General features: G+C 38.5%; 1 protein-coding gene across 3 annotated transcripts; it reads right to left on the bottom strand.

The window, feature by feature from the left end:
• Window positions 1-5,499: 5,499 nt before the first annotated feature.
• Window positions 5,500-25,335, bottom strand: C2H5orf30 (chromosome 2 C5orf30 homolog). Of its 3 annotated transcripts, none has more exons than XM_003259806.3 (3): window positions 24,804-25,333; window positions 17,865-17,954; window positions 5,500-7,973 (listed from the first exon to the last, which is right to left on the bottom strand). In XM_003259806.3, exon 3 carries the CDS (start codon window positions 7,948-7,950, stop codon window positions 7,330-7,332), a length of 621 nt encoding a protein of 206 aa, XP_003259854.1. In that variant the 5' UTR covers window positions 7,951-7,973; window positions 17,865-17,954; window positions 24,804-25,333; the 3' UTR covers window positions 5,500-7,329. The 3 variants fall into 3 exon arrangements, with proteins under 3 accessions (XP_003259854.1, XP_003259855.1, XP_030673290.1); XM_003259807.3 differs by lacking the exon at window positions 24,804-25,333 and adding an exon at window positions 23,910-24,280; XM_030817430.1 differs by lacking the exon at window positions 17,865-17,954 and having other exon boundaries at window positions 24,804-25,335.
• Between the last annotated feature and the right edge of the window lie 1,563 nt (window positions 25,336-26,898).

Genomic DNA, 26,898 nt, shown 5'->3' with positions numbered 1-26,898 from the left:
CACTATTCCCATGACTTATGCCTGAGGCTGGCACATAAAAATATATCACAATAAATATTTGGTGGATGAGTAAATAAAAGTTGAATCCATGGATTTTAAGGAGCATCAGTCCCCACAGATAAACTGCTGTAGTTTAGTCTTGGTGGTTCTTGAAAACGAGGACTTGTTTGTATACATTTTTATATAAAATCCAGCATAGCCCTCTGAACATTCCATTTATAACTTTCTAATGTCACTTCATCTAGTTGTCAATAAACAAAGAAAACTTATCTCGTTACTAATTGGGTATATCTAGCATAACACAAATGAGGTATCTCATATCTTTTCTATTCATAAATTAGGAACCACTATAATCTGTAGCATTTCCTATGGTCTCTGCAGAAAGTCATGCTTTCAATGTTTATTCTCTGGTATCTATCCTGGTCAAAAGTTTCCTCTAAAAAAATCAAGGAAAGGCCAGGCGTGGTGGCTCATGCCTGTAATCCCAACACTTTGGGAGGCCGAGGCGGGCGGATCACAGGGTCAGAAGATCGAGACCATCCTGGCTAACACGGTGAAACTGCGTCTCTACTAAAAATACAAAAAAATTAGCCAGGCATGGTGGCAGGTGCCTGTAGTTCCAGCTACTCAGGAGGCTGAGACAGGAGAATGGCGTGAACCCGGGAGGCGGAGCTTGCGGTGAGCCGAGATCGTGCCACTGTACTCCAGCCTGGGCGACAGAGCAAGAATCCGTCTCAAAAAAAAAAAAAAAAAAAAAAATTAAGGAAAGATTTAAAGAAAATTGAAGAAAAAACACAATCTCCATCTCTTTCACTTTGAGAGCCTGTCCCAGAAAACATTTAAGAAATGTACTTCTAGGGAGTGGGGAGAAGGTGACCAGGCAATGTTATACCAAATGCAATATAATAGGTCATTTTCTCCTAATAAAAAAAGTCAATTCATACTGTTTAATGAATATCTTTTTGAACCAACTAGATTACCTTATATTGCCTACCCCTAAACAGTATTTCAATCCTATAAATATCCTGATCCCTTAAAAATGTTTCCACGTAACTGCATTAAAATCTTAGATGAGCATGACACTAAAAATATATGCAAAAACTAAGAAAAGAAAAAAAAGCCCAAATCGTATTTTTAAAAATGCCCAATTGAAAATAAAATGCATAAATCCACCAGCTAATTCAGGGTTCTATTTGATCATTTCAAAAGATAATCTATATTAAGAAACTTTTTGAGCAAAATACTTTCCACATTATTTTCTTATACAAATTGTATCAAAAATATACATTTTTAAATGTGCTTCTGACCCTAATTAAGTAAATCTCTCTCTGTCACTCTCACCCCACCTTGCCCCAGAAAAAAAGGGAAGGGTAATGCAAAGGGAAAAAATATCACTAAAGTATCCATTTATTTATTCATTCTCTCACAGCTCTCGCTGTTAGGTAACATGGGCACAGTAAGATGGCGCCGGTTCCCGGTTCTCCACCCCACGAGCCCGCCAAGAGAAGGCCAATCAGGGAAGAACACCTCCTGCCTTTTACTCAAACCCCACCCCTAAGCCAATCACCGATGCCCACGTAGCCCCACTGAGTATAAAAACCCAGCACCTGAGCAGCTCGCCCCTTCTTCCTTCCTTCTCCTCCTCCGTGTGGTGTCACCTTGGTGCCTCAAGTAAAATCTCTTGACCGCGACCAGCGTGTCTTTGGTTTGAGCCCAGTCGGGTCCGACTCGAGTCCGTCCGACTCTTTCACTCGCCTTCCCTGCCTGCTAGCTCCAAGGCTTCAGTTCTTTAACACTACTTCTCCACCTTAACTTTCTCTTCTAGTTCTCTTCAGTTCATCTCAGCAGCCTACTGAGGAGACGGGGAGTTAACAGCTGAACATCACTAGCATTCCCTGATGCTCCTCAGATTCAATTATTTTGTTAAGATGCTGATTTTCCAGTATTTGTCATCTCCCCAGGCTTTTCAAGAAATATATCTTTACATTTCAACTTTTATACAGATCAGCAATGTAAGTTAACACATCCAATCAGCCAGCCAGGCAGACAGAAAAATAAACAAGATTGTTCTTTCTTAAGAATTCAGCTCCATGGGATTTAAGCTCCCCTCTCTTAAATTGTTACTTAGTCTACAAAATATGTGCTTGGGGTGCCTCTTATGCTATCTTTCTGCTTTCCCAATAATAAGCACGTTCTTGAAGGTAAAAACTCTTAAGCCCTTCTGTTCCCAAAGTCCCGGCGTGTGCTCAGTAGATGCCTTATGGGTCACAGTGTGGGACCACTCTCATCTGTTCCCTGGTTAGAGGACAGGATCCAGTATGGTCTACAGATTAGTCTACTCCAAAAGTTTCAGACTATTTTTTAAATTTACCTTGTAACCCACTGCAAGGGGTGTGGGGATGTGATAGGCAAAACTCTTATGTAATGCTGATCAGTTCAGTAGCAGCTGCCTAAAGTGCTAAGAAAGATAATGCATCCACATCTGGACTCTAGGGGGACTGTGCTCTGATAGATCAGTGATGTCTGCCACATGCATAAGCGAGGAGCACAGTGGTCAGCATGCTCAGTATTTGCCATCCCAGCTCCAACCCCTTAGCCAAAACCTGACTTTAAGTTCAAAAACTTCTTACTGTGTAAGTTCCTTTCCCTAACTGAGGCTTTAGGCCAGAGACAAAAGATAATTCAAAGTCTTCCAAATATGTATTTAATGTGTAATCCTTTTACATAAAAGTTTGGTGAAGAATAGTTTTCCTGGCCAATCAGGCTAAAGGTCACTATCATGAACCCAGCGTTCCCTCCTCTTTCCACCGGATCACCATTAGAATCCTTTCTTGAGAACATTCAGAAGGAACTTTGAAAGTGCAGGTGGCTTTTTCACAAAAGCAAAAGCATCAAAGCTCTTCTCTCCAGAAGCGACTCCAGCCAGGATCACTTAAGGATTCCACCAACTACAGCTACTCTCTTCCAATCTAATAGATGCTGAGTTCCCTTTTCTCCTTCTGTGCTTTCCCATACATCTGTACATCAAGCACAACCCCACGGTCAGGGGTGACAACATTCAGACTTGGTTTCAGGCTTTCTCTCTGAAACCACTTAATAAAACGTTGCACAGCCGGGCACGGTGGCTCACGCCTGTAATCCCAGCACTTTAGGAGGCTGAGGCAGGCGGATCACCTGGGGTAAGGAGTTTCAGACCAGCCTGGCCAACATGGCAAAACCCCGTCTCTACTAAAAATACAAAAATTAGCCAGGTGTGGTAGCGGGTGCCTGTAATCCCAGCTACTTGGGAGGCTGAGGGAGGAGAATCACTTGAACCCAGGAGGTGAAGGCTGCAGTGAGCCAAGATCGTGCCACTGCACTCCAGCCTGGGCGACAGAGCAAGACTCTGTCTCAAAAAAAAAAAAAGGAAGGAAGGAAGGAAGGAAGGAAGGAAGGAAGGAAGAAGAAGAAGAAGAGAAGAAGAAGAAGAAGAAGAAGAAGAAGAAGAAGAAAGAAGAAGAAGAAGAAGAAGAAGGAGGAGGAGGAGGAGGAGGAGGAGGAGGAGGAGGAAGAAGAAGAGGAAGAAGAAGAGGAAGAAGAGGAAGAGGAAGAAGAAAAGAAGAAGAAGAAGAAGAAGAAGAAGAAGAAGAAGAAGAAGAAGAAGAAGAAGAAGAAGAAGAAGAAGAAGAAGAAGAAGAAAAAATCTTGCACACAGTCATTTCACAATGGCAAGAATACAAATTCAACATCTCTCCAGGCTAGAGTAAAGAAAGAAGTGTCCTTGGGGGCTCAGCAAACTCAAAATAACAAATCAAGCTCATTCTTCTTTTCATTTGTTTCCAGTCTTCTCAGGCAGAAAAATCCTTAACTTTTTTCCAATGTAAAATATCAAAGAAGTCCATTTCATAATTCTTATCTAAAGACGTATATTACAAAGTGAAGTGCATCAAGTGCTGACAGCCTCTACTTCTAGCTTCATAATCACATTTATTATATTTCCAAGGCAATCTTCCTCATCAATTTCCATTTCTCTAATCAAATTACATTGTTTAAAAAGGCAATCTTACTTTATACTTGCTGTCCTCTCTGCATTACAGTAATGTACATCCTTGCTGTCTTTCAACCCCAACTCTTCTAGAGCATTTACGCCATTTATAAACTGTGACAGTCTCTCCTCCTCTGTTCTCTGAATGAGAACCACTTAGACCAGGGTCACTTAAAAGTTCCTTTAAAAAAGTTCAATGATTATAATAGAATAAAAGCCTTTCTGTGATAAATACATGCTAGAATAAAAAACTAAGAAAAAATAGGTTGCTTAAGATTTGAAGAAATATTTTCCTTAGTGAAATACTTATTTGCCTCTAAAACTTAACTCAGAGTCCTCGAAAAGCTTCTCAAACTTCAAATATTGAAATCACTTAAATAAAGTATCCCAGGGAAGGAAAAAGACACAGTGATCACAGATGGGCATTATAGGGCATAAGAAGCAATGGACAGGACATGATGGCTCTGGAACAGTAGCCCAGCTGGGCTGGAGTCCAGAAGATCTGGGGGTTCTGAACTGGTTTTTACATGTTAAATCCATCCCCACAGAGCCGCTTCTTCCATGACTACTGACTATGGGAGCCCTGCATCCAGAGGTGTAAAATGCAACCAAATGGAAGTCAGAAGAGCAAAAGAAGCTCACCTCAGATTGAGGCAAGGAATGAAATTTTATTGCAACTTTATGCATCATCTGAGCTTCAAACAAATGGTACTTTTGCAAAAGAAGAAAAAAATTAAAGTTATAGAGTGCTGCAATGTTTAGGGGCAAGAACAGCAAGATAATATCATCAGGTATATTCTGGCCAAGTGTGCCCTATTTAGTATGGAATATTAAATTGAATAAAAAATGAAAAACTTAAAAAATAGAAACCATGTCAAAAGGGATTGTTTTTCAACCAAAAGAGATCCAGCCTATCCTTTTTTTTTTAAAATTGGTTCTTACCTACCATAGGCTACAATTCCATGGGGTGCAGAGAAAGTAAGACTGAACTAATAAAGGGGTTTTGCAAACACATTGTGAAAATTACTGACCGAGAGTTTTTAAACTTTCTTTCTAGAAAACCAAATTTAAAATTATATATCTTCACTAATCAAAAAAGAGTAAGTATGCCATATCTCGTACTATTAACCCCTCTATTTTTGCCACAGAGTTTCACCTGTCTTTCAGTAAAAAACAAAACAAAACAAAAAAGCTACAAATTTTTATTTAGCTATTATTAAGAAACTTAGGCACATGGACAGAACAAGTCTCACAAGTAACCAGTTGTGTTTCCTAATAGAGTGAATACATATCATTGCCATGAATACATCTTTTATCATAAAATGCCAATGAGCATCAAAAGTAAATGGTTCGATCGTTGTTGTCACTGTTTTGTTTAAGAAAAATAGGGCCTTAAAATAAGTGCTTCAGTGGAATTCTTCAACAGTAAGTAGCCTGTTGATGGTGGACCTAGTTTAAAGCACCACACAACAATGTGTGTTTACATCACCCCTTTATTTCATAGTTAGAAATAATACAGTTCCACAGGGTAAATTGTCAATAAATAATGGTGTTTAATCATTAAACGTAAAAATCCCACTCTTTGGCATCTGACAGGATTCTATTTCTTGTCAAACTAATGACTGTATAGATATAACTAATCTTAGTGATCATTCGTCAATACAATATGTTACAAAGGTGCAATTTACTTTAAAATATACAACAGCTAAACATTTCCAGCCCAACGAGAAATCTGATCAACTCAGTAAGATATGGGCCAACTTCCCCAAGGCTCTTTCACATAGTTTACCTTAATGAAAGTATAATAAACGTTGATTAAGAGTTCCTAGGGTTTTCTAATACTTACTTTGCTCTAAATAGAGTTTGCCATTCATTCTGGCTAAAGAAAAATCACAATTGCACCAGGAATGACCCACTCATTAATTAAAAGGTGTTCTTATTTTATAAGCGAGATTGCTAACACCTAAGAAACTCACAGACCCCAAAATAAAAAGCAGTTCTATGCTGCCAGAAATCCCAATTCAGTAATAAATTGCACCTTTAAGAGTCAAAAATGGGGGAAAAAAGAAATAGAACGTTTACAAAAGGTAAGTTACATACATTTTTTTTTTCAAAATATATTCAAGAGTAGTTGAGCTGTATTTGTTACTAAAGCCAGGGCATTATTTCTTTAGCAACAAATTAAACCAGTGCAATTGACATAAATTGTTAAGTAATCCAGGATTAACCCATTAAAACAGTAGAAGCACGTTAGGCTCCTACACTAATCCTAGAAACTCGAATTTCAGTGAGTGCTTGTGTTGCACAGAACTAAAACTGGAATGACCTGATGCCATGCTGAATGGTATCACTTCATACTTAGTTTAATCATTCGATAGTACAAATCATGAGTTCCTCTATTAAACTTTTATTCACTTACAGAAAATTCAGATGCAAACAGTATTATGCCTATAATCCACAATTAAAAGAATCCTTTCAATTTAAAGTTCCAGGTGAATTTTAAGTTAGAAAATAAGCATAAGGAGTTTTTTCAACTTAAGAAAACGTCACATTGGAAACTTTCTGGAAAAGCTTCCCCCACCCACCCATTGTAAAATAAATACTTTGTATCCCAAATTTAATTTTATTAAGACACACTTTAATAACGCTATAAAGAAATATTTTACAGCCATAGAGATCAATAACTTTCCATGCGGAAATAAAAAATTCATTGCTCAATAATATTATTGAGGCAAGTGAAGAAAGATTACTCTCTTGTCAATCTGAAATGTTAATTTTTTCAGTGCAAAACCAGTTATAAAATATTTAAACTCAATATTTAAAAATAAAAAGTGGTCCAATTCAGCAATGTTCAAGTTCTAAATTTCATAAAACAAACCATTACATACATTTTATAGTAAAATACAGAGATCCAAGAAGTACTTGAGTACTTAAGATATAAATTTCTAATGAATCATGTCAAGTCAGCAACAACCAAGCAGATAACATTCCCAATTTGAGTGTCAGAATCATAAAGATGAAATTACTGTACCAAAGCCTTTTTTCCTAGCTAAAAAGCTATACAAACTAACAGTCAACATTGTTTCCTTTGCAGTTGCGTGCTCTAGAATGATATCCCCCTCCCCCCCAAGTACCTGTGATTTCATTCCTGTATTCAAATTTGATCCAAACAATTTTTATGTTCCAGGAACACTTAGCTGATATAACCATCTATAGTGTGAAGAGTCATGTACAGAGTACAGCAGTGGGTTTTTTCTAGCCAAGCGTAGGCTGACCTAAACTGGTTTAAGCTCTCTCCAAGTCATTCATGTATTATTTCTAGCAAACACACGGTCCCCTCGGAGGGTTAGGTGTTGAAGCTGGTACTGTAGCACTTCTGTGTCAGCTGGCTCCTTGATCATTTTATCTAGATTGAGGTAGTCCAGAGATTTGGAGTGAGCCCTCTTACCTTTAAGAAGACAAAGAGGCAGAGGCCCATGGAGGGCCTTATAAGGTTCATAAGGTAAAGATTTAGTGCACTTGTCTCCTGAGCTGGGCATCCGCCTTCGCCTCCTGCCGTTGACAGCTGGAATCTCGTATGGCTGGTAGTACCTACTTCTGGTTTTATACAAACGAGAGGAACGGGCAAGTCCTGCATCTAGCTGTTTGGAGCGTAAGGATGGCATGGCTTCTGCCTTGCTCTCTTCACCTCCTGTGCACTTCTGAGCTAACTTCAGGAGTTCCTCGCCAGTTGTGAAGCCAACCAAATAGTTAGAGTCCATGTGTAGGATCTGGTAGCCTGACACGGTCCTCCGCATCGGGGAGCAGGGTGTGCTGGAGCAGCGGGGCTTCTCTGCCTCTGCCTTTCCCGGGGAGTTGGCCTCAGCCCCCGGGAAGGGCAGGGTGGTCAGGGTACTTCTAGACTCTCCATTAATATCGACTTCCATTTTAAGCACCAGCCTGCACAATCCTAAAAGTAAACAGACTTAGATTAGAAGAATATAATGCACAGAGACTTGGGCCAGGCCAGGTCCTTTTAGAAGGCTCAGGGAGCATGAAGTAACGCTTGCCTGAAAGACAGTCAATGTACCACTGACATGTATCTATGTCTACTAAACGTTTCAGAGCGGGCATGAAATGACAATACCTCTCTGCCTTTAATAACTGAAAGGCAAGTTAAATTAAAGTCTGATGTACTACCAAAAAGTTCAGATGGGGAAGTAAACAGAAAACAACAACAACAACACTTCTCTAAATTCCGCATTCTATTCAATCACATAAAGTTTATTTCTTAATGCAATATTAAGCGAGTCAAATACAGATCTCAGCATTAAGCAAATGAAAGCAATCATACATAGTTCCATAAGAACACACAAAATATTTCTGGCTTGAAAGTTAAATTTTTCCATTATTTAATTTAAAGTAAGTGCTTAGCTCTTGACACCTGCAATTCTTTTCAATTTGTCTTTAAGGAACATATAATAAAGTTGATTGAGCTGACGAATTTCTGCCAAGGAATCCAATTTAGACCTAAAAAACTATTCTTAGAGTATGAGGAGTCTTAGGGGAAGGTTCCCCCAAACCTTGTAAATGTTCTTCCTTCCATATCCCCAATGAATTAAAGAATATCATTTTGTAGTTTAAAAGTTAATCCTAAATTCAATATATCACATAATTTTTAATACTAAAAATGTATAAAACATCAGATGTCATTTTAATTGACTACTTAATCATAAAATACCACAGGCTTGACATTCTGTTTTTCAATACCCAAGACGCTGTACTTTTCAATAGTTTCATAAATGGCAGAATAATTCACAATGAATATTAATATTAGTTCCTTACGATTATTACATTACATAGTTTGGAAAGCTCCATTGACAAGAAATAGAACAAATGGCGGCTAGGTTCCTGAAAGCTACAGATAGATCAAATTTGGGAAACTAAAATACTAAGGGAAATAGTGACAGTTTCATTTCTGAGAAACTATTTGTACTTGCTTTTTATTGGAAGTAGATAACACGGTTTTAAGTATCTCAGATTGCTAATCAAAATGACATCAACTGATTTTAAGATGAAAAATTTACTTAAAAATTAAATAACTCTTATGAATCTTTTCACTAGACAAATAGCCACTTCCTATTGAAGTATTTCTTAAAGTTTGGGTATTCATTTAAAATCCAAGCAATTAGAAAGTTGTTTTTTTTTTTAAGAAAAAGCACTTTATTCCACCACATACATGTTCTAATATCCTTCATTAGAAGATTGTGAAGTTACCAGATACCATGCTGTCCTTCCTATGATCCCCACTGAAAACAAACATTTATTACAATATTTGAGATAAAGCAAATGCCAAAAGATCTATATAGTATTACTCACTATTTATTTTCAACCTTAGACTATTTCCCATTTTTATTTCACCAAAATACTCTAGTCCCTGAACCCTTTTAGATTTAATCAGCTTTATTATATTTTTAATGTAAATATTTTTATTTATATTATTTATATAAAATAAATTATATTTGAGGAATCTATGTCTCTGTTGATAGTACTGGAATATCAGGTGACTACCACCTACTCTGATATGCATATAAGACTTCTTAGCTAATAAACTTTAGAGAGCCATATGAAGCCTCAACAAATTTTTATGCTAAACAAACGAATATTTACTCGGAGTCGAATGACAAATTTATCCTTCCTATCTCACTAATTTTGTAACCCAGAAAGAATGCAAGAGAACATAGCCAAGGCCTCCAACCTACGTAAACTGACTGGCAGCTACAGGTAGTAGCTGTTTCTCTGATATTTCATCCTGAAAAGGAGAGGAGGGTCAGTGAGGCAAAAAAAATAACCAGGGCCATGGAGGAAAGGGCACACACACACACCAAGACTGGGCACCACACTCAAGGAGAGTCACCAAGGCAGTGACACTCAAGCAGTCTGTCTGCTCTGAGACTCTGGTCTAGGTCTCTTTCAAATCTGGCACTCCATGACAACTCATGGAGTCCCACCATGCAGCTTACTGCATTCTCATTTAGTATATTACAAATTTCTTTAAATCTATGACTTCAGACCCCACACATTCCAAATTGGGTAATAATTCATACAGAAACAAGGCTAAAATTCATCTTTTTTGTCTACGAGGGAAAAAATGTGCTAAGTAAGTTAATAATGCACAAAGTTACAGTAAAGAGGAGTGGGCACAGGCTTCTGAGGGCAACAGAATCATCAAAAGTTTGTCCCCATACTAAGCCAATCCTGCTGCATCAAGGTAAACTGTCAGAAATTCTGAGAATCCTTGGGGGTTGAAGATAAAGCCTAGAAGGACACAACGGTTTAGAGAAATAGGCAGAAATAATATATTAGCTAGAAAATACCTGGAAGTACCTGCAAAATTAGAAAGGTAAAGACTTGTGTAAAGGTCAAAATCTGATTTGATATGAAACAGACACTATTGTTAGACGAGTAACTCATCAGTTAAGTTTCCAACAGCCAATAACACCATAAAAAAAAAAAACAATTGGCTTGGGAAGAGAACTATCCAAACAGGATCTTCACACATCAACCTGGTAGACAATGATTTAACCTAGGTTGTTAAGTAGAAGATACAGATGTGGTTTAAGAGCTCTGGAAATTTCAACCAGGCAGTCTGGTGTATGAAATCTACCATATTTTACTGAGGTAGACAAAACATTCACTATGGAAAAGAGAATCTAACCAGAAAGTTGAAGGAATAAGCATTTCCAACATCCTCCAACACAAATACTCAACGGAGCAACTAAAGCCAATGCAAAACAGGTCAGTATTCTAGGGAACATTCCTGCGGGAGAGTCTCAAGGCGCCGGAACATGAAAAGGCTGACTTTAAATATAACATATATAGCTGCTATCTGCTGAACTTCTGATGAGCAATTCTCAGAGCTGGAAAACTGTTTGCACTTTTTGGCTATCAAACATCAGTATTTTTGCTCCAAACTACAAATAGTGTATTCTCAAAACTAACAGCTCATTGGGTGGTTCACTGGTCTCTGCAATATACTGCCACATGTACAAGAACAACTTCAGGTCTCAATATTCACATAGGAACATGAACGCTGGAAACAAGACTCTCACCAACGGCTTCTGTTTTTCTAAAGGATTCGTTTTACTTATATATTGCCTTTCTAAACGCATCTACTATGCTGCACCAAGAAAGCTAGGTAGAGGCTGGGTTTCAGAAAAGACAGCCCTCATTGTCAAATATTTCATTTGTAGTTGGGCTGAATGCTGGAATAAGCAGCATACCTCCCATTCTTCTGTGTGACAGAAAACAAAACTTCTTATGCTACTACATTCCTGAGAATTTCTTGACTAGATTTAAATATTGAAGCAAGATTCTGAGAACAGTTACAGAATCAACTTGCTCAGGTTATTTTTACAATGGGCAGAAGCTCTTTAGACACTGTCCGATCTGCAGAGGAAGTCTAGGTACCTCCTAACTCCAGAATTCTGGAAAAGAAAAAAAAGACACTAAAGACAGTAAAAACTGAACAGTCTCAAAGTCAACCTATCTTGATATACAGATGTCCAACATTTTCCACAGCAAAATTTCTTACTGAAAGACATTCATCAGGAAACTCAGCTATGGTGACTATAACTAGAGATGGCCTGTGTTTAGCAGTATATTCTTCAGGTTTTACCATGGAAAAAAACTGCTTACAGGCTTGTTATTTTTAATAAGCCTATACATGACTCAGCATTTTGTTTCACATTGTCAAATAAACCTGGTATCCAAAAAGCTTGCTGCCAAGATAAACAATTACAAAGCACTCTCATAAATTACTACTACAGGTACCATGCAACAGGCGCCACACTTCCCACTACATCAATAACGTGTGAGTCAAGAAACAGGTCTAATGCCAACTGCTTCATTCCAGAGCACTAAAACCCAGAGATCAAAGATACCTTTCTTGCTTCCATTAATGCCTTTCATATATAATTTAAAGCAAAAATAGACTGTAAATAGAAAATAGAAAAAGTATTAATGTTATAATTACAGAAGCAGCAAAATGTCTGTGGAGAGAAGAAGCTAAAACAGAAAATGAAACAAGAATAGAAAAGTCAACTTGTAATTGAACAATGCTTTTGAAATTGAGCTTCTTAAAAAGTACCAGGAACAATACAATTTTTCAAATGACACCTAAGGTCTTCAATATCTAATTCCCTCACAGTCCAACCAGTAACAATGGCACCAATGTATTTATAAAACATGAAAGATTTGGCAACGTTTATAGATGCTTCTATATTGCTGAAATTTATGTGGCTCCAACTAGATGATATCAGACAAAGGTAACACTAATTCTTAAAAAAATGTACACAGTACACATTTTTAAAGCATTGGGTACAGAATGAAATTGTAAATTTTGGCTAAAGCTAAAGCAAATAGGTCCAAATCACAACATATGTATAGGAGAACCTGGTGCACCAGGATAAGCACGTTCAAAAGCCTGTAACCCTTATAGAATCTGCATAGGTCTGAATACTCTCTAAGAGGCCAAACCTAAATTTGGGGCATAAATACTAATACTTTGAAAATATAACCTAAATGCCCTTGGCTCCTTATACCAGCTTTGAAAACAGGTGGTAAGTCTGAGAAATGCTATAGAAAGAATTCTTTTTGAGAAACACCGTATCCTAATACCTGTATTTCATCTAAGAAACTCAAAAAATTAATTGCTTCATTAGCTTTCCCATATATAGAGTTCATTTATACATCAGTAGCATGCCTGTTAAAAAAAATTCCAACTCCCCGAACCTTTAGCTGATATGTCAAAGGCATGAAATTCTATTGTTAAACTAATTCTACCAAGTTTAATATTGCTCTTTTTTGCTGTCTTCTCTTAAAACACCTTTATTTTTCTCTATTACAGACTGAATTAGTTTATCAAACATATTTTTCTTGATAGGAGGGATGCGGTAAAGGTAGGGTACAATGTAATTCTCATGGAGAGAAAGAAAAGCAAAGGTTCCAAAAAGCTGAGAATGTGACTTAACACCAAGATACATCCAGATATTGCCCACAGTCAGCTCCTATGCTATAGAGTGTCTGAGTCAGTGACACACTCCTAGAAACAAAAATTATTTCACTAGGCTCTAAGCCTGGGGCACCATCCTACTTGCTAATTTCTTTAACCATACACAGAGATATCTCAAAGAGGTCTTAGAGTCCATGAACATTTTTTATAACCACCTTTCCCTTCCAGATACTTTCTTTTTCTTACCCCACTAACGTGCTCAAGTGATTGCTTTTCCTTGTTATTGTTTTTGAAACCGATAAAAGCAATACATGCAAACTGAAAGCTATCCAGTCCAAATAATTCATATTGATGTACTATAAATGGCAAAATCATTCTTCATCCCCTACAAATGCCGGACATATCTTGAGGAAACCCCTATTAATATTTTGGTATATCCTTCCTTTTTCCGAGTATTTACAAATGTGAGAGTGAGTGATTACTTCTTTCTACAATGAAAACATGCAAGAGTACACACAGACACACATGAATATTTCTGCAGGAAATTCCAGAAGTAAAAATGCTGAGTCAAAGAACATGTACTTCTTAGATTTTTATAGCAACCACCACAAAACCTTATTAATAATGTTTCTGGGTTTTATATGGATATTACTTTATATAACTAAAAATTAATGTAAACACTTTTAAAGAGTATCATCTATACACTCACCAGAAGAGTGCCTGTTTCTCCTCTTATTGCTTAGAAATAGGAATTATCAAAAGAAGAAAGGAAGATGACATGCTTCCTTTTGTTTGATGTGTTTGATTTTTCCAAAAAGAAAAAGATATATGAAAGGGACGTGACTGCCATTCTTTGACCTCCAATCTCCTGATATTATTCTCACTTAAAACACTTAGACACCTCTTTAAAGAAATTTACAAACTAAATGTAAACTTTCCTTCAAAAAAGGGAAGATAACATTTCATTCACTTATATATATTAGAAAAATATATACAGTGTACATTTCAAAAGCATCAGGTACAGCATTCAATACCCCAATACCAGTATTCTGGCTGGGACTAAAGCAAACAGGTCCAAACCATAACACATGTGAGTGGAACCCCGTGCACCAGGAAGAACAGTCAAGAGAGAAGACCTGTATAAAATCTGCACAGCTTTGAACACTCTTCAAGAGGCCAAGCTTCCTGTCTATTTGGCACAAAGAGCAACATTTTGAAAATATGATCTAGATGCCTTAGCTCCTTAGACCAGCTCTGAAAATAGCTAATAAATTTCAAAACTGCTATACAAAGAATTCTTTTTGAAATTGCATTCTGAGAATTTTTTAAAATAAGATTATAAAAAAATTCACTCCCAGTAATCAAAACACTGCTCCATATGCTTTCACTGTTTTTTTTAGCAACATACAGCAATACCATATAAGAGAAAACAGATATCAACATAACCATTTTAAATATGCAGAATAAAAATGTCATCATGTTAAGAAAATCCTTTTCAAGGAGTACTTGAATCAAACCATTTCTTATAGAGCCATTTTTGGGGAAATAGGGTCTCCTAAGCATGGCTAATACCAGTCTAGTGATATCTATGATATCTAGAGTCACCTATTTTTGTTTTTTGTTTGTTTGTTTGTTTAGACACAGGGTCTTGCTGTGTCACCCATGCTGGAGGGCAGTAGGGCAATGATAGTTCACTGCAGCCTCAAACTCCTGGGCTCAAGTGATCCTCCCACCTCAGCCTCCCAAGTAGCTGGGACATAGGTGTGCATCACCACATCTGGTTAATTATTTATTTTATACTTTTAGAGATGAGGTCTCACTATGTTGTCCAGGCTGGTCTCAAGCAATCCTCCCTCCTTAATGTCCCAAGTAGCTAGAATTACAGGTGCGAGCCACCGCCCCTGGCTAGAGTGATATAGTTTTAATGCCAGAATCATCTCGGACATAACCTACCTGGAACATCTACCTCAAAATATAGAGAAGACACTGAAACCACCAAGACAGGGTCCTGCCCAGAGCCATATAGGTAGTTAATGCCCATAATTACAACCCAGGCCCCCTGGCTCCAAGTCCATGTTGTGCTTCTAGCATGTGGTTCCCAAACTTGTCTACACCAGAATCATGCAAGGAGCTACAAAAACAGCTGATGTCTGTTTTCCATCCCAGATTTGTGATTTAACTGATCTGGGGTGTAGCCTGGATTCTGCAATTTGTAAAAGATTCCCAGGTGATTCTACTATGCATATAGGCTTGGGAACTTGTCAGATAGAACTTATCAGATAGAAGAGTTTCACTCTTGTAAGTCCCTGCTTTGTTTTTAATCAATAATTACTGTATAGTCATGTTGGTGAACATAATTTTTGGTTGCTTATAATTGCTAACAACCTACCCCTAGGCCTTCTAATTTACTGTTCCTAATCCTCTGTGGGCTGGAAATATCTGCTAACCAAATGTGTTAAAACTGCATATAAAATAAAAATAAATCTGTGCTGAATGAGAGAATCGGGCTCCTTTATCTGCACACACTTTGGCATAGTTATTTTAGCTACTTAGAAGCCTTTGTCAGGTGCAGCTACTTTAGAGAACAGTCTGGCATTTACTTATAAAATTGAACAAATGCTCATTCAACAACCCAGCCACCACATTCATAGATATCTAACCCAAGAAAAATGAAAATACATGTCCATACAAACACCTGAATGTGAGTATTTATGACAGCTTCATTCACAAACACCGAAACTGGAAACAATCCAAATATCCATCAACAGGGAAAGAGATGAACAAACTGCAGTCCATCCCTACAATGGAAGCCACTCAGCAATGAAGTGGAACAATCTGGGAAAACACTAAGTGAAAGAAGCAGATGTTACACCTATATACTACATGTTTCCACTTACGTGGCATTCTGGAAAAGGCAAAACTATTGGCCAGAATCAATCATTAATTGCCAAGGGCTAGGGTGGGGAGAGGGGATAACTACAAAGGGGAAAAAGGGAATTTTGGGGGGTGATGAAAATATTCTATTTGTTGACTGTAGTGGTCATTACATAACTGGATACATTTGTCAAAATGCATCAAACTGTACACTTTAAAAGGATGGATTTTACTAAGTTATAATAAACCTGACATTAAAAATAAATGAACTCTTTGTCACATATTTCCACGTTTCAGATGGTCCTCCAAATTTTAAATTTTTTTGTACCATATAATTTCGGAGTCAAAAGGAATCTTAACAGTTGCCCAGTGTATGTTTGAACACCTGCAGTGACAGGTAACTCACTATCTCCCAAGATGACTCATTTCACCTTGTGCAGCTCTGCTAGAATGTTGATTTATTTACACATATATCTGTATGTACATGCATATATACAGTCAACCCTCTGTCTCTATGGGTTCTGCATCCATGGATTCAACCAACCACAGAGAGAAAATAGTTGAAAAAGCAAAAAATTACATCTATACTGAAAATGTATAGACTGTTTTCTTGTCATTATTCCCTAAATAATACAGTACAGCCACTATTTATGTAACATTTACATTGTAATAGGTATTATAAGTAATCTACAGATTATTTAAAGTATACAAGAGGATGTGCATAGGTTATAGGCAAATACTATGCCATTTTTGTATCAGGGACTTACACATCATCAGATTTTGGTACCTGGGGGAAGTCCTGGAACCAATCCCCCAAGGATGCCAAGGGACAACTGTATAAATACAAGTATATACAGAGATAGATGGATAGACATAGATACACACACATATATCACTGTAGTTTCTACCCATTGCTCTAGTTTTGTGCTTTATTTCTATTAGCTGAGTCAGGGACCAGGCCACATTATTTTTTATTCAATATCCTCCCAAAGTACTTTGTACTACGGTTTTCAAACTTCTTACTCTTTTCCTCAAAACTGAAAATTTTAGTAATGTTTCCATTTTTCCAATGTTCAAAAATGCATTTTCATAAATGTAATAGGTTTTATCCACTTAATGAGATTAAAGTATTTGTTTTCCCCTACCATTTCTTTGAATCATTCTGCTACTGACTAGAAATTTAGAAATCACTTATTATGAAACTCTGCTTTCTCTAAGGATTATGACCTCTCTACATAATTCAAAGCAAGGATGTACAAAGATAACACCCAAGCAGAATGACACACCAAAGCATGAAGTCGCACTAATACAGTCTTGAGAATGCTAAGGAGCTACCATAGATCATTATGAATTTCTTTTTTCCCTTCAAAGACTTCGAGACACATGGACAACTATGTCAGCAAAGATACACAGATGACACACTGAAAAAAGACAACTAAAGGAAGAAAACAGCATTGCATATTTTTAACAGTTTAAATTCAGGGTGTGATAAAAAGAATGTCACATTTTCAGTGAACTGCTATATGACTAAGTGAAAATAATGCTCCTTTCAGACACCTGTTAGCTCATTCTTTATGTATGACAATATATATCCAGAATTTTTTGCAAATTATTTCGGCAATGTTTGGAGATTAATGTTTTCACTAAAATTTGCCCCAAATTGGAGCAATTACCTCTAACTACTATACTTTGAAATATTATTTCATAAGATCTTTATGTTAAAGAAATTTAAAGGAAGGAAAACTTAGTCAAACATTTCAAATAAAATAATGTTTGCATATTGCAATAATTTCATTTATCACCATTAAAAATTTGTAATTATAGTATACATATTTGCAGTAATACACCAACATTTCACATTCACTTGATTAACTGACATTTCACATTCACTTGTTTATGTAGTCTTTTAAAAACACATTATGGTATTGTGTTCATACAACTGTTAACAAACAGAAAAAGCAAAATATAACTTACCAGACTAAATCCCAGAAGATGTCACTATACAATTTCCAATGAGTCCCAAGGGAACACAGACATAATAATTTTTCTGTTCTACTCCAGGTACTAAACATGAAATACAAAAATAAACCTTTAAGTTAACAAGTAACACAACTTATAACGTGTTATCAATTCTAACTGCAAAAGAGAATGAAACTAGCAGGAGGTAGTAACATCAAGTATAGGTTATATAGGATCCAATAATTAATTAATTCAATTAATGTGGAGTTTGTTCACCTAAATGCATCCTCAAACATTTTATCATGTGTATTTCTCCGCATTCCGCTACTTAAATTCTACCTAGAGACTAGGAGTAGCTAACTGGGCTAAATAAAGAGACAAGAAAAATTAAGGTAATAAGTATTGGTTTCACCATCCTAGTCCTATTCATGTGTTCAACTGATTCACAGTACTCTATGGAAAAAAAATAATGTTTAGGCTAGGATCAAAAACACAGGCCATAGTTCCTAGCTCTGGCCTTGCTAAGAACTCTGCCTCTTGACCCTGCATAAATATCAATCTCTAAAATGTGGACCATAATAACCCCCCTTCCTCCCTAATACAGTTGTTAGATGGATCAAATGAAATGAGGTAGGTGAATGCTTTACATGCTGCAAAGCTCTTTACAACTTGTGATGCTATTACTATGCAATTAATTTTTGGTATCGACTCATTTTAGCCATAAAGCAGCAACAGTGTAAATCTTTCATAAGACTGATGTGAGGCAAATGATTAGAAGTCTCTTGGATAACACAACAAAAAAAGAGAGTGACTGAAAAAGTACTTTTTTATAATTACCACCTTACTTAAGGTTTCTAGCGTCTCCTCTGTGCCTTCCCTCTCTTACCTGGGAAGTTAATGTGTAAGAGAATCTATCTTTATCTCCTACTTCCCTAGTTAGTAGGGTTAATTTGCTGAGAGGAGGAAAACCCTCCAAAGTCCTTTTCCACCTGTAAAAGTTTCTTTGGTTGTTGGTTTTCTGTTGGGTTAAACAACAGAAGCAGCTGGAGGGGTGTCAAATGAAGCGAGTAGATTCATTTTACCTATACAGGTGCACAGAGTCTGAGAAGTGGCAACAGTACAATACCTTATCAAACAAAAGACAAACTACAAGAGAAAAGGCAAGGAGTTTGTAACTTTATTACTTTTCTTACCAGTACAGGAGAGTTTTATCCAAAGGAAATAGTTAATTACTGAGTTTAATATGTGCTTCTTTAGCTTGAGAAACTGGAAGGAGCTAATGCACCAAGAACTGTCATTCCAAGAAACTAGCATGTTTGCCAGCCTTTGCAACTTCTTCAGATGTAGATAACAGAAACACTCCCTTTCATGTCTTTTGCCACCAACTATTCTCAAATTGGGGAACCAAAAAATCTTGAAAAGTAAGCCTTGATTCTACCCCACCAATGAAGCCTCTAGTTTTAACACACAGTAAACTGTAACAAAAATTGTTACCTATAGACATAATGTTTATTTAATATAATTATCCCAAAGAATTTCCCCAATACTAATAACATTCATCTGCATTTCTTATTTAATGGATTTTTAATGGGAAAGAGTTTTAAAAACTAACATTTCTTTAGCATCTTCCTTATGTCAAAAGCGATATACAATTTATATCATTTAATCTTAACTAATCCATGAAGAAAATATTACTATCCCATTTTTAAAGTACTCTTTAGTAGTATTGCTATTTTAAAGTACTCTTTTAAGTGATACTACATGAGAGTCACAGCAGGAATTGGAACCCCAATTGGTCTGACTCCAAAGTTCATTTACTTTACACTCTGGCCTCTGCTCAATGATAAGACCACATGTATAGTCTTTTACACAATAATCATTATCCTGCAAAATGTATATCGAGTAATTTCTATAAGTGAAATTCTATTTTAAGTGTATGGGGAGGCACTTTATCTAAAAGCTTTATTGCCTCATTTGTGAAATGGTTGGGGAAACTACTTAGCTGCAAGGTTATTTCCAACTTGAAAAATATTAGGATTTGGTGGCACATCGTGGAAAGTCTTATACAAAATCCTTCTGAATCATGGACTCCTTCTCCTATGACCTTCTATTTTCTAAAATCATAAATTATGCGACAGAAAAAAAAGGTATCAACCAATACTGTCTGGTTATATGGTTGGATATCAAATACAGTTATGTATTTCCGCTTTGTTTCTCAAGACCACATCTATCACAAAGTGGGATAGATTTCATTTATACTTTTAGAAATGTCAGTTGAAAAACAAGCAGGAGGAACATTAGATATATCTTAATGTCTTAATCCTAAAGCATAGTTTTGACAGTCTTAAATCTCATTCAAACTTTCATATAATTTGCCTCGTGTATTTGATGACAATATTCTTCTTTTCAAGCTTTTAAATGCATTAGAAAAATTTTTACACTTTCAAAGAGTTTCTTTTTCAACACCAAAAGAAAGAAATCAACTAAAACTTTAGTCTGGATCTGAAAGCAGAGGAGCCTTAAAGACATTATCCAACTCTGGCACTGGAGCTGATGTGTAAATCTAGGAAATGGTTGGTAATTTCATAGTAAACAAAGAGTAGTAACTGATTATTCCTATTATGCCAGTGCCAAGCCAAAAATAGAATATAAACACAATGTCCAAGAGAGCAACACAAGAAAAACCAAGGTGCAGGAGCTCCATTACATTCTCACTTTTTCTAATTTTGATTCTGCTTACTGCTTTGTGGGAGGAGGCGGAAGAGCAGGAGGAGCAGGAGGAGGACGAGGAGGAGGAGGAGGTATATGGTGAAAAAGAGGGAAAAATAAATAAAAAGAACAAGACCAGAAACTAACTAGTATGAGATTATACCTTTTCTTTAAGACATAACCCATAAAGAAATCTACTACAAAATTACACTAAGGGTTCTACCCCCATCTCCCACTTATAACAATTAAAAGATTGTAATATAAAAATTCCCAAAACATGTACCTTTCAAATAACACACATTTTTAGAATACTTTAAAAATCTATAATTCTCTAACGCTTGCAACTGATTTTGGCCAATGTCTGAACACTGAAGGCTTGGAAAGATATCAACAGATTTCCTCTCCAAAACAGTCAGCAAGAGTAAAAGGAGTCCATTTGAAATTCTTAGAAGATAGACTAAATGCTGCATAAAAACAAAGACCGAAGTAAATAGAGCAAAGGCTACAGGATATAATAAATGCTTCCAGTTATAAGAAGCTGAAACAGAATGCAGTGGGACATTATCCCATAAGCAATAAAAATAGGAAAAACTAAGCATTGGCCAAGAGCTGCCCACAGACTTCTGGATAAGAAAGTCATGGGTGACTAAGCAAAAGACACCCAACATTTCACTGCAAGTGGAGCTTCTACAAATAGAAAAGTTTGCAAACATTAACTACCAAATGTATCGAATTTCTCAGGTGATAGTTATTATCACAGGTAAATAAGAATGCCTTTCAAAAGAAGAGTGACTATATATCTCAATTCATAGTCAATACCCTGGCATAATTATTGAAAGCAAACCCCTTTAACTCTCAAAAGTGTCTCAGTTTGGCTGTTTTAATTGTTATCCTACTCAAAAGTAACATGGAAAGGCAATGACTTTTTTAAAAAGGGAAACACCCTTCTGCTTGAACAGTGAATTCCCATACAGGTCTGAGTTCTTTGGGTGTACCCACTTAGGTATTCACTTATTCAGTCATTCAACAATGTTTCCTGAGTCTTATTACATATCCCCACACTGTGCAGGCACTGGTGCACATATAAAGAGATGGCCTGAGACTGCGTCAGAGGGGAGGGCAGACATGGAAATAAATCCTTCTAATAACAGTAAACCTGAATGGCACTAGGAACCCAGAAAAGGGAGTGGCTTTCCCAAAAATATACAAAGCTCCATTTGGAAACGTTTATGTCCACACAAAATCCGTAGACACACAAAAAAGTGGCAAATCTCAAGCTTCGGCATAGATCACTAACAAAACAGCAGTAAGAAAACATTTAACAACATCGATCACAAATCGTAAGATTATAAATATGAGGACCAGCACATAGCCCTTTCAAATACTGGTAAACAAAAATCTCATTCATCATTAAAGTTTATATTACGAAAAGACAAATTTTAGGCAAAGAAATTGGTACAGTAGAAGCTGTGAGTTCTAATTCTAGCTACCAAAACATTTATTTTCATTTTTTTCATGGCCCTAACCTGAAGCCCACCCACCAAAACATTTTTAAGAGTGAAAGAAAGAAAGAAGAAAGAAAGAAAAAATTTTCAGAGTGGCTATTTAAGAAGAGACCAATAATGGAAAAGCACTTGGAAAACAAACAGCAATTTTTAAAAATTCCTTTCAAAATAGTGAAAATATTTTGTAACCACTAGTCTCAAAGACCGCTAAAAACAAGCAAAAGATGAACCAAAACATCTCTGGAGGAATATTAACTGAACACTAAGCAGAAATAAAATGGTTTAACTGTCAAAGTACAACACAACAATGAAAACAAAATGTTTAGCTGCACCTAGATGCTCATCTTAGAGGTTTCTTTCAAATATTCTTACTTTACCATTTGCAACTTGCAAAAACTAAGTCATCAATACTCTAGGGTGTGACTTTTCTGAAACCATCCTTGACCTTACAAACAAACGATTAACCTTGCCAACTTCGTAAGATAACCCATAATTCGTTCAGTAAGACAGAAATGTGTTTCTCTTTCTAGTATCAGTTCTTTTAATAGCAATCCACCCCCTTAAAGTGTAGCACTCATTATCTTTCCATTTCTGCTAGTAAAAATTAAACCTAGGTTGCTAATATCTTCTTATCACGTGGTGTCATCCTTCTACTTTTAGAAAAATATTCAGTTTCAAGGCAAATATGACCGACAGTAAGTGGAACTAAAGGTCAACATGCCGCCTTTACAAGAAATTTGTCTCTTAGGAAGCATCATCAAAATGGGACAGGTGTACACGGTGGAATTGGGTAACCTTTGGGAAAGCTTAAAACCAGGTACTCATTTTGATAGGCTGGTGACAAAATCCAAAAGGAGCTGATCCCCCACCTCACCCCCAGCTACAAATCAGCAAAGAAATTTTAAATCCTGTACATAAAGCTTTATTACTCTCACCATATTAAATACTTTTGAGCTAATTTTATAACAGCTCTCTAAAATACACAGAAATATACAAAGAGCAAATTCATTGACTGTTATATAATATCAACAAATATATCTTATACACTGAAATAGTTACTAACACTTTCATTTGCAATTAAACTAAAATGTTAGCAAAAGCATATTCTTATACATCAATTGTTATCAATTAACAGGTCTCTGTATTCATTAACTCTTATATTCCACCCTATTCATTTTAAGTTCATAATGCATTCACAGTTACATAATTAAAACACTGAGGATTCTGTGACACATTCATTTAACTTAATAGTGTAATCATAAATCGCGGCCAAAAGCTTCTGCCGTAATAACCAATATTATATTTTGAAATGACTGGGAAAATAAACTTTGGAAAGGCTCATTTCTATCTCTCTAGTGTCAATCCTGCATTACAGGATTTGAGAAAATAAAACAACAACCCTAAATTGTAGGTTGGCTCTTCGGAAAAAAAAAGGAAAATGAGTCTAGTAACATCAGAAATGTGCAAGAATTGTTCTTTCAGCTAGGAGCGGCAAGCACACTCTAAAATGCCTCCATTCTTCTTCCTGCTCAAATAAAAAGTTCCCAGCTCCAGCTTTACCTGTGCACCACAGACACACACACACACACACGGAAATCTTCGTTCCACCCAAATCACTAACCCACCAGGTTGAAAACTGAGGTGGAAGGAGAGGCAGGGAGTTCCTAAGCGTGTGGAACACTAGCAAGGGGAAAAGGACGGGGCCATCATTCCCTTCGCGTTCCCATCTCCTTCCTGGCGGAGACCTGCAGATTCCACCACTAGAGTTTGGCAGCTTCACAATGGGGCCGCGTTGCTGCAGGTCTGACTGCCACCCGCCTCGAAACCCCTCTCCTCCGCTTCCCACCTGCCCCAAAGTCCACCCGCGACAGGTGGGGCGAGGGCGGCAATGCCCGACGACATCTGCCCCTTAAGCTTCTGGCTCGGACCGGGCCCCAATCCACACGCGCGCACACGGCCACAGTCGGCCAGTCCACCCCCACTGCACCGGCAGACACTCGGAGGGCGCGGGCGGCCTCGCAGCCGGGTTGCAACCCGGACGAGGAGGGTCGGCGAGATCAGGCCACCGGGGCTCGCCCTGAGGTGCTATCTGACCCGGGCAGTCGCACCCTGAGCGCGGCCGGGCACGCAGCCAAAGGTGCAGCCGGCCGGGGAAAGCTACTTCTCAATGGGGCCTCCAGGCCCGCTGCCCCGCGGTGCGGGAACAGTGGCCAAGGGAGGGAGCGAGCGTGCGCGCCAACGCGCCCCGACTTCCGCACCGCGGCACCGCGGGAGAGGCGCTCCGGGTCGCCGAGTCCCCGCACCTCCCCAGCGAGCGCACGACGCGCGCACACGGGGGCGCACGCCCCCGCACACTCACACGCGCTGCACACTCACGGCGTCTCCGGCCCCACCCCTGTGCCAGGGAACCGCAAGCTCCCCGCACCCCGCGCGGGCCCCACCCAGTTTACCAGACTCCAGTCCCCTTCGGGTGCCTGGGAACCGGTCCACCGAGGCCAAGGGACGCTGGGGCAGCCCCGCCGCCCATCGCAGAAGCTGGTCCGGCCGAGTTTCCCCAGCACCGCGGGCATCGTGCGCCCGGCCCAGACACGAGGCGGAGAGGAAGGGGCGGCGCCGCGATTGGGGCTGGCACTGGGGATCGGAGACTGGGGCAAACCCACTCCCCCAAGCCCCCCATAACCACCACCTTTTCTGCAGCACAAAAGGTTACAGACGGAGCCGTCGTCCCCGTGCAACCTACCGATGGCCCAGGGCTCCGCTGCCTCCGCCGTGCCCGGGGCTGCGGAGCCGAAGACAGGAGCGGGAGAGGCGCAGGACTGCGGCGCCGAGATCCGGGCAGAGGCCGCCAGCCGAGCCAGCCGGGTACCCTCTCCTCTCCCACCGCGCTCGGCGCCAGCTACCGCCCTGCGTAGTCCCCGCCCCCTCCTCCTCCTCCGCCTCCTCCTCCGCCCGCCTTCCCGCCTCCTCCCTCTGGCTGCAGAGGCGCAGCCCGTCAGCGCTGAGCCCGCCTCCTGCGCCCAGCTCTCAGACACCCGGAGGAAGGGCGGGCCGGCTGGCTGGAGAAAGGCGCTAAGAGGCCAGAAGAAGTTGGCGGGGGTGGGCGGGGTTGTTGACTGGTGGTGGGGAGGAGGAGTCGCAACACCCGCTCTTTAGTCTAAACCCAGCACTCCAACTAAAGAGCTCCAACTTGCGGACCTGGGAACACTCCGGCTTTCTCAGTTAAGTGGTGTGCTGATATTTGTCACTTGTGAGTCTCTGCTTAAAGGGCTCAGCACTGAGCAAAAGTACAGAAAACTAGAAGGCCATGAAATTAAAAATTACAGGGTCTACGAAAACTCGTAATATCCAGTGAAGGTGGCGGGGCGGGGCGGGGGGGACTTCAAATTCAGATTCTGATTGGATTAACTATTTTTTAATTTGCACAAATGTTGATCTTGTCTATTATTGTAATAAATTATTTTCTTTGATGAAGATTTGCTTCGCTCAATTCATGTACATTTCTGCCGAACTGGTTAAGCTCAGCAATAAGAATATTTACTGGCATGCACATCCAAATTTACATCTCTCAATAACCATTTATGAGGAAGTAACCAATTATGATCCACATTTTAAAGATGCAGAAAGTTTAGGTCATATGCCTATTAAGTGGCTAGGGCTGAATGTGTACGCAGTCAGTGAACCCCAAAATTGTTTATAAGTGTTATAAATTTCGGTACCAGTGTCAAATCAAGAGAGTTTGTTATTTTTTAAAAGACAAAATGCTTTATCTTAACATAAAAGACATAAATCTGGAGTAGATTAATACAAGTTTAAACAAGTCTTGATTCACACTTGTTCCAGAATCTACATATTTTCCTGATAATATAAAGGCAAAAAAGATATAAACACCTCTAGTTCAACACAACGACTCCCGGAGGCTCTTCAGCTATAAGACATTTTATGCTACTGCTTATGTGCCCTAAAATAAGTACAGGAAGGTAGAGGGAAGAGTAAGTTTTAAGGAATGTTCCCTAAACAATTTTAGAAAACATCAGTTACTTTTTTTTTCCCAGCATAGATTTGTATGTAATTTCAAAAATATAGAAGCTAGCACAACATAATATGAATAAATAAATGAAGAAAGTTTTTTTGCATCACTACATTAGGAGAATACACTGAAAATTATTTCCGATTATAATCTGTTTGACACAATAGTGTATTGTCCTGATGATCATTCTCATAAAACCACCTCCAAAACATTGTATATTTTATATTGAGACTTAATTTCATTTCTTCCTGTCTGAAATCTTATAACTTTTTCAGAAGAATGTTTTGTACTTGCCCTTTGCTCTGAGAGTTTGGCAGTGTGCTTTGGCCAAAAGCAATAAAGTTCCCCTCTTAGTTTATTAGGCCCAAGGCTAGCTCTCTTGAGGGCATTGTCTCCAAATTGCCTCCCTCCCTGGGTGGTGCTCTATACTCCCATCCTAACCCTGACTCTTCACCCAATCAGAACTTAAGTCAGTTCTTGAGTGTCACAAAGAACACCTAATAAACCAATTCACCAGGCAGTAATGGTTGATAATAGCTTTATGTGTGGCCCCATCAAGGATATGTTTATGCCACCTAGAGATGCTGACTGGGTACTGTCTTCACTCGGATTGGATGTGGGTTGCAAGTGCCGTGGCTGAGGGGCATATAAGGGGTGCAAGTTAATGCAGAATCCCTTCCCAGAGCTTTTTAGTGTTTTATGAAGATCTCTTCAATCTATAAAGAAAAATGGCATTCATATAAAGGGTTAGGCCCAAATGTAGAATAGACCCTGAGCCCTGAAAGGCCTTCTGAATCTGGGGACCCAG

The sequence above is a fragment of the Nomascus leucogenys genome, chromosome 2 (genome assembly GCF_006542625.1).
Source record: "Nomascus leucogenys isolate Asia chromosome 2, Asia_NLE_v1, whole genome shotgun sequence".
Classification (NCBI taxonomy): Eukaryota; Metazoa; Chordata; class Mammalia; order Primates; family Hylobatidae; genus Nomascus; species Nomascus leucogenys.
The sequence above is the reverse complement of the archived record's forward strand: the minus strand, read 5'-3'. Positions and strand labels throughout refer to the sequence as shown.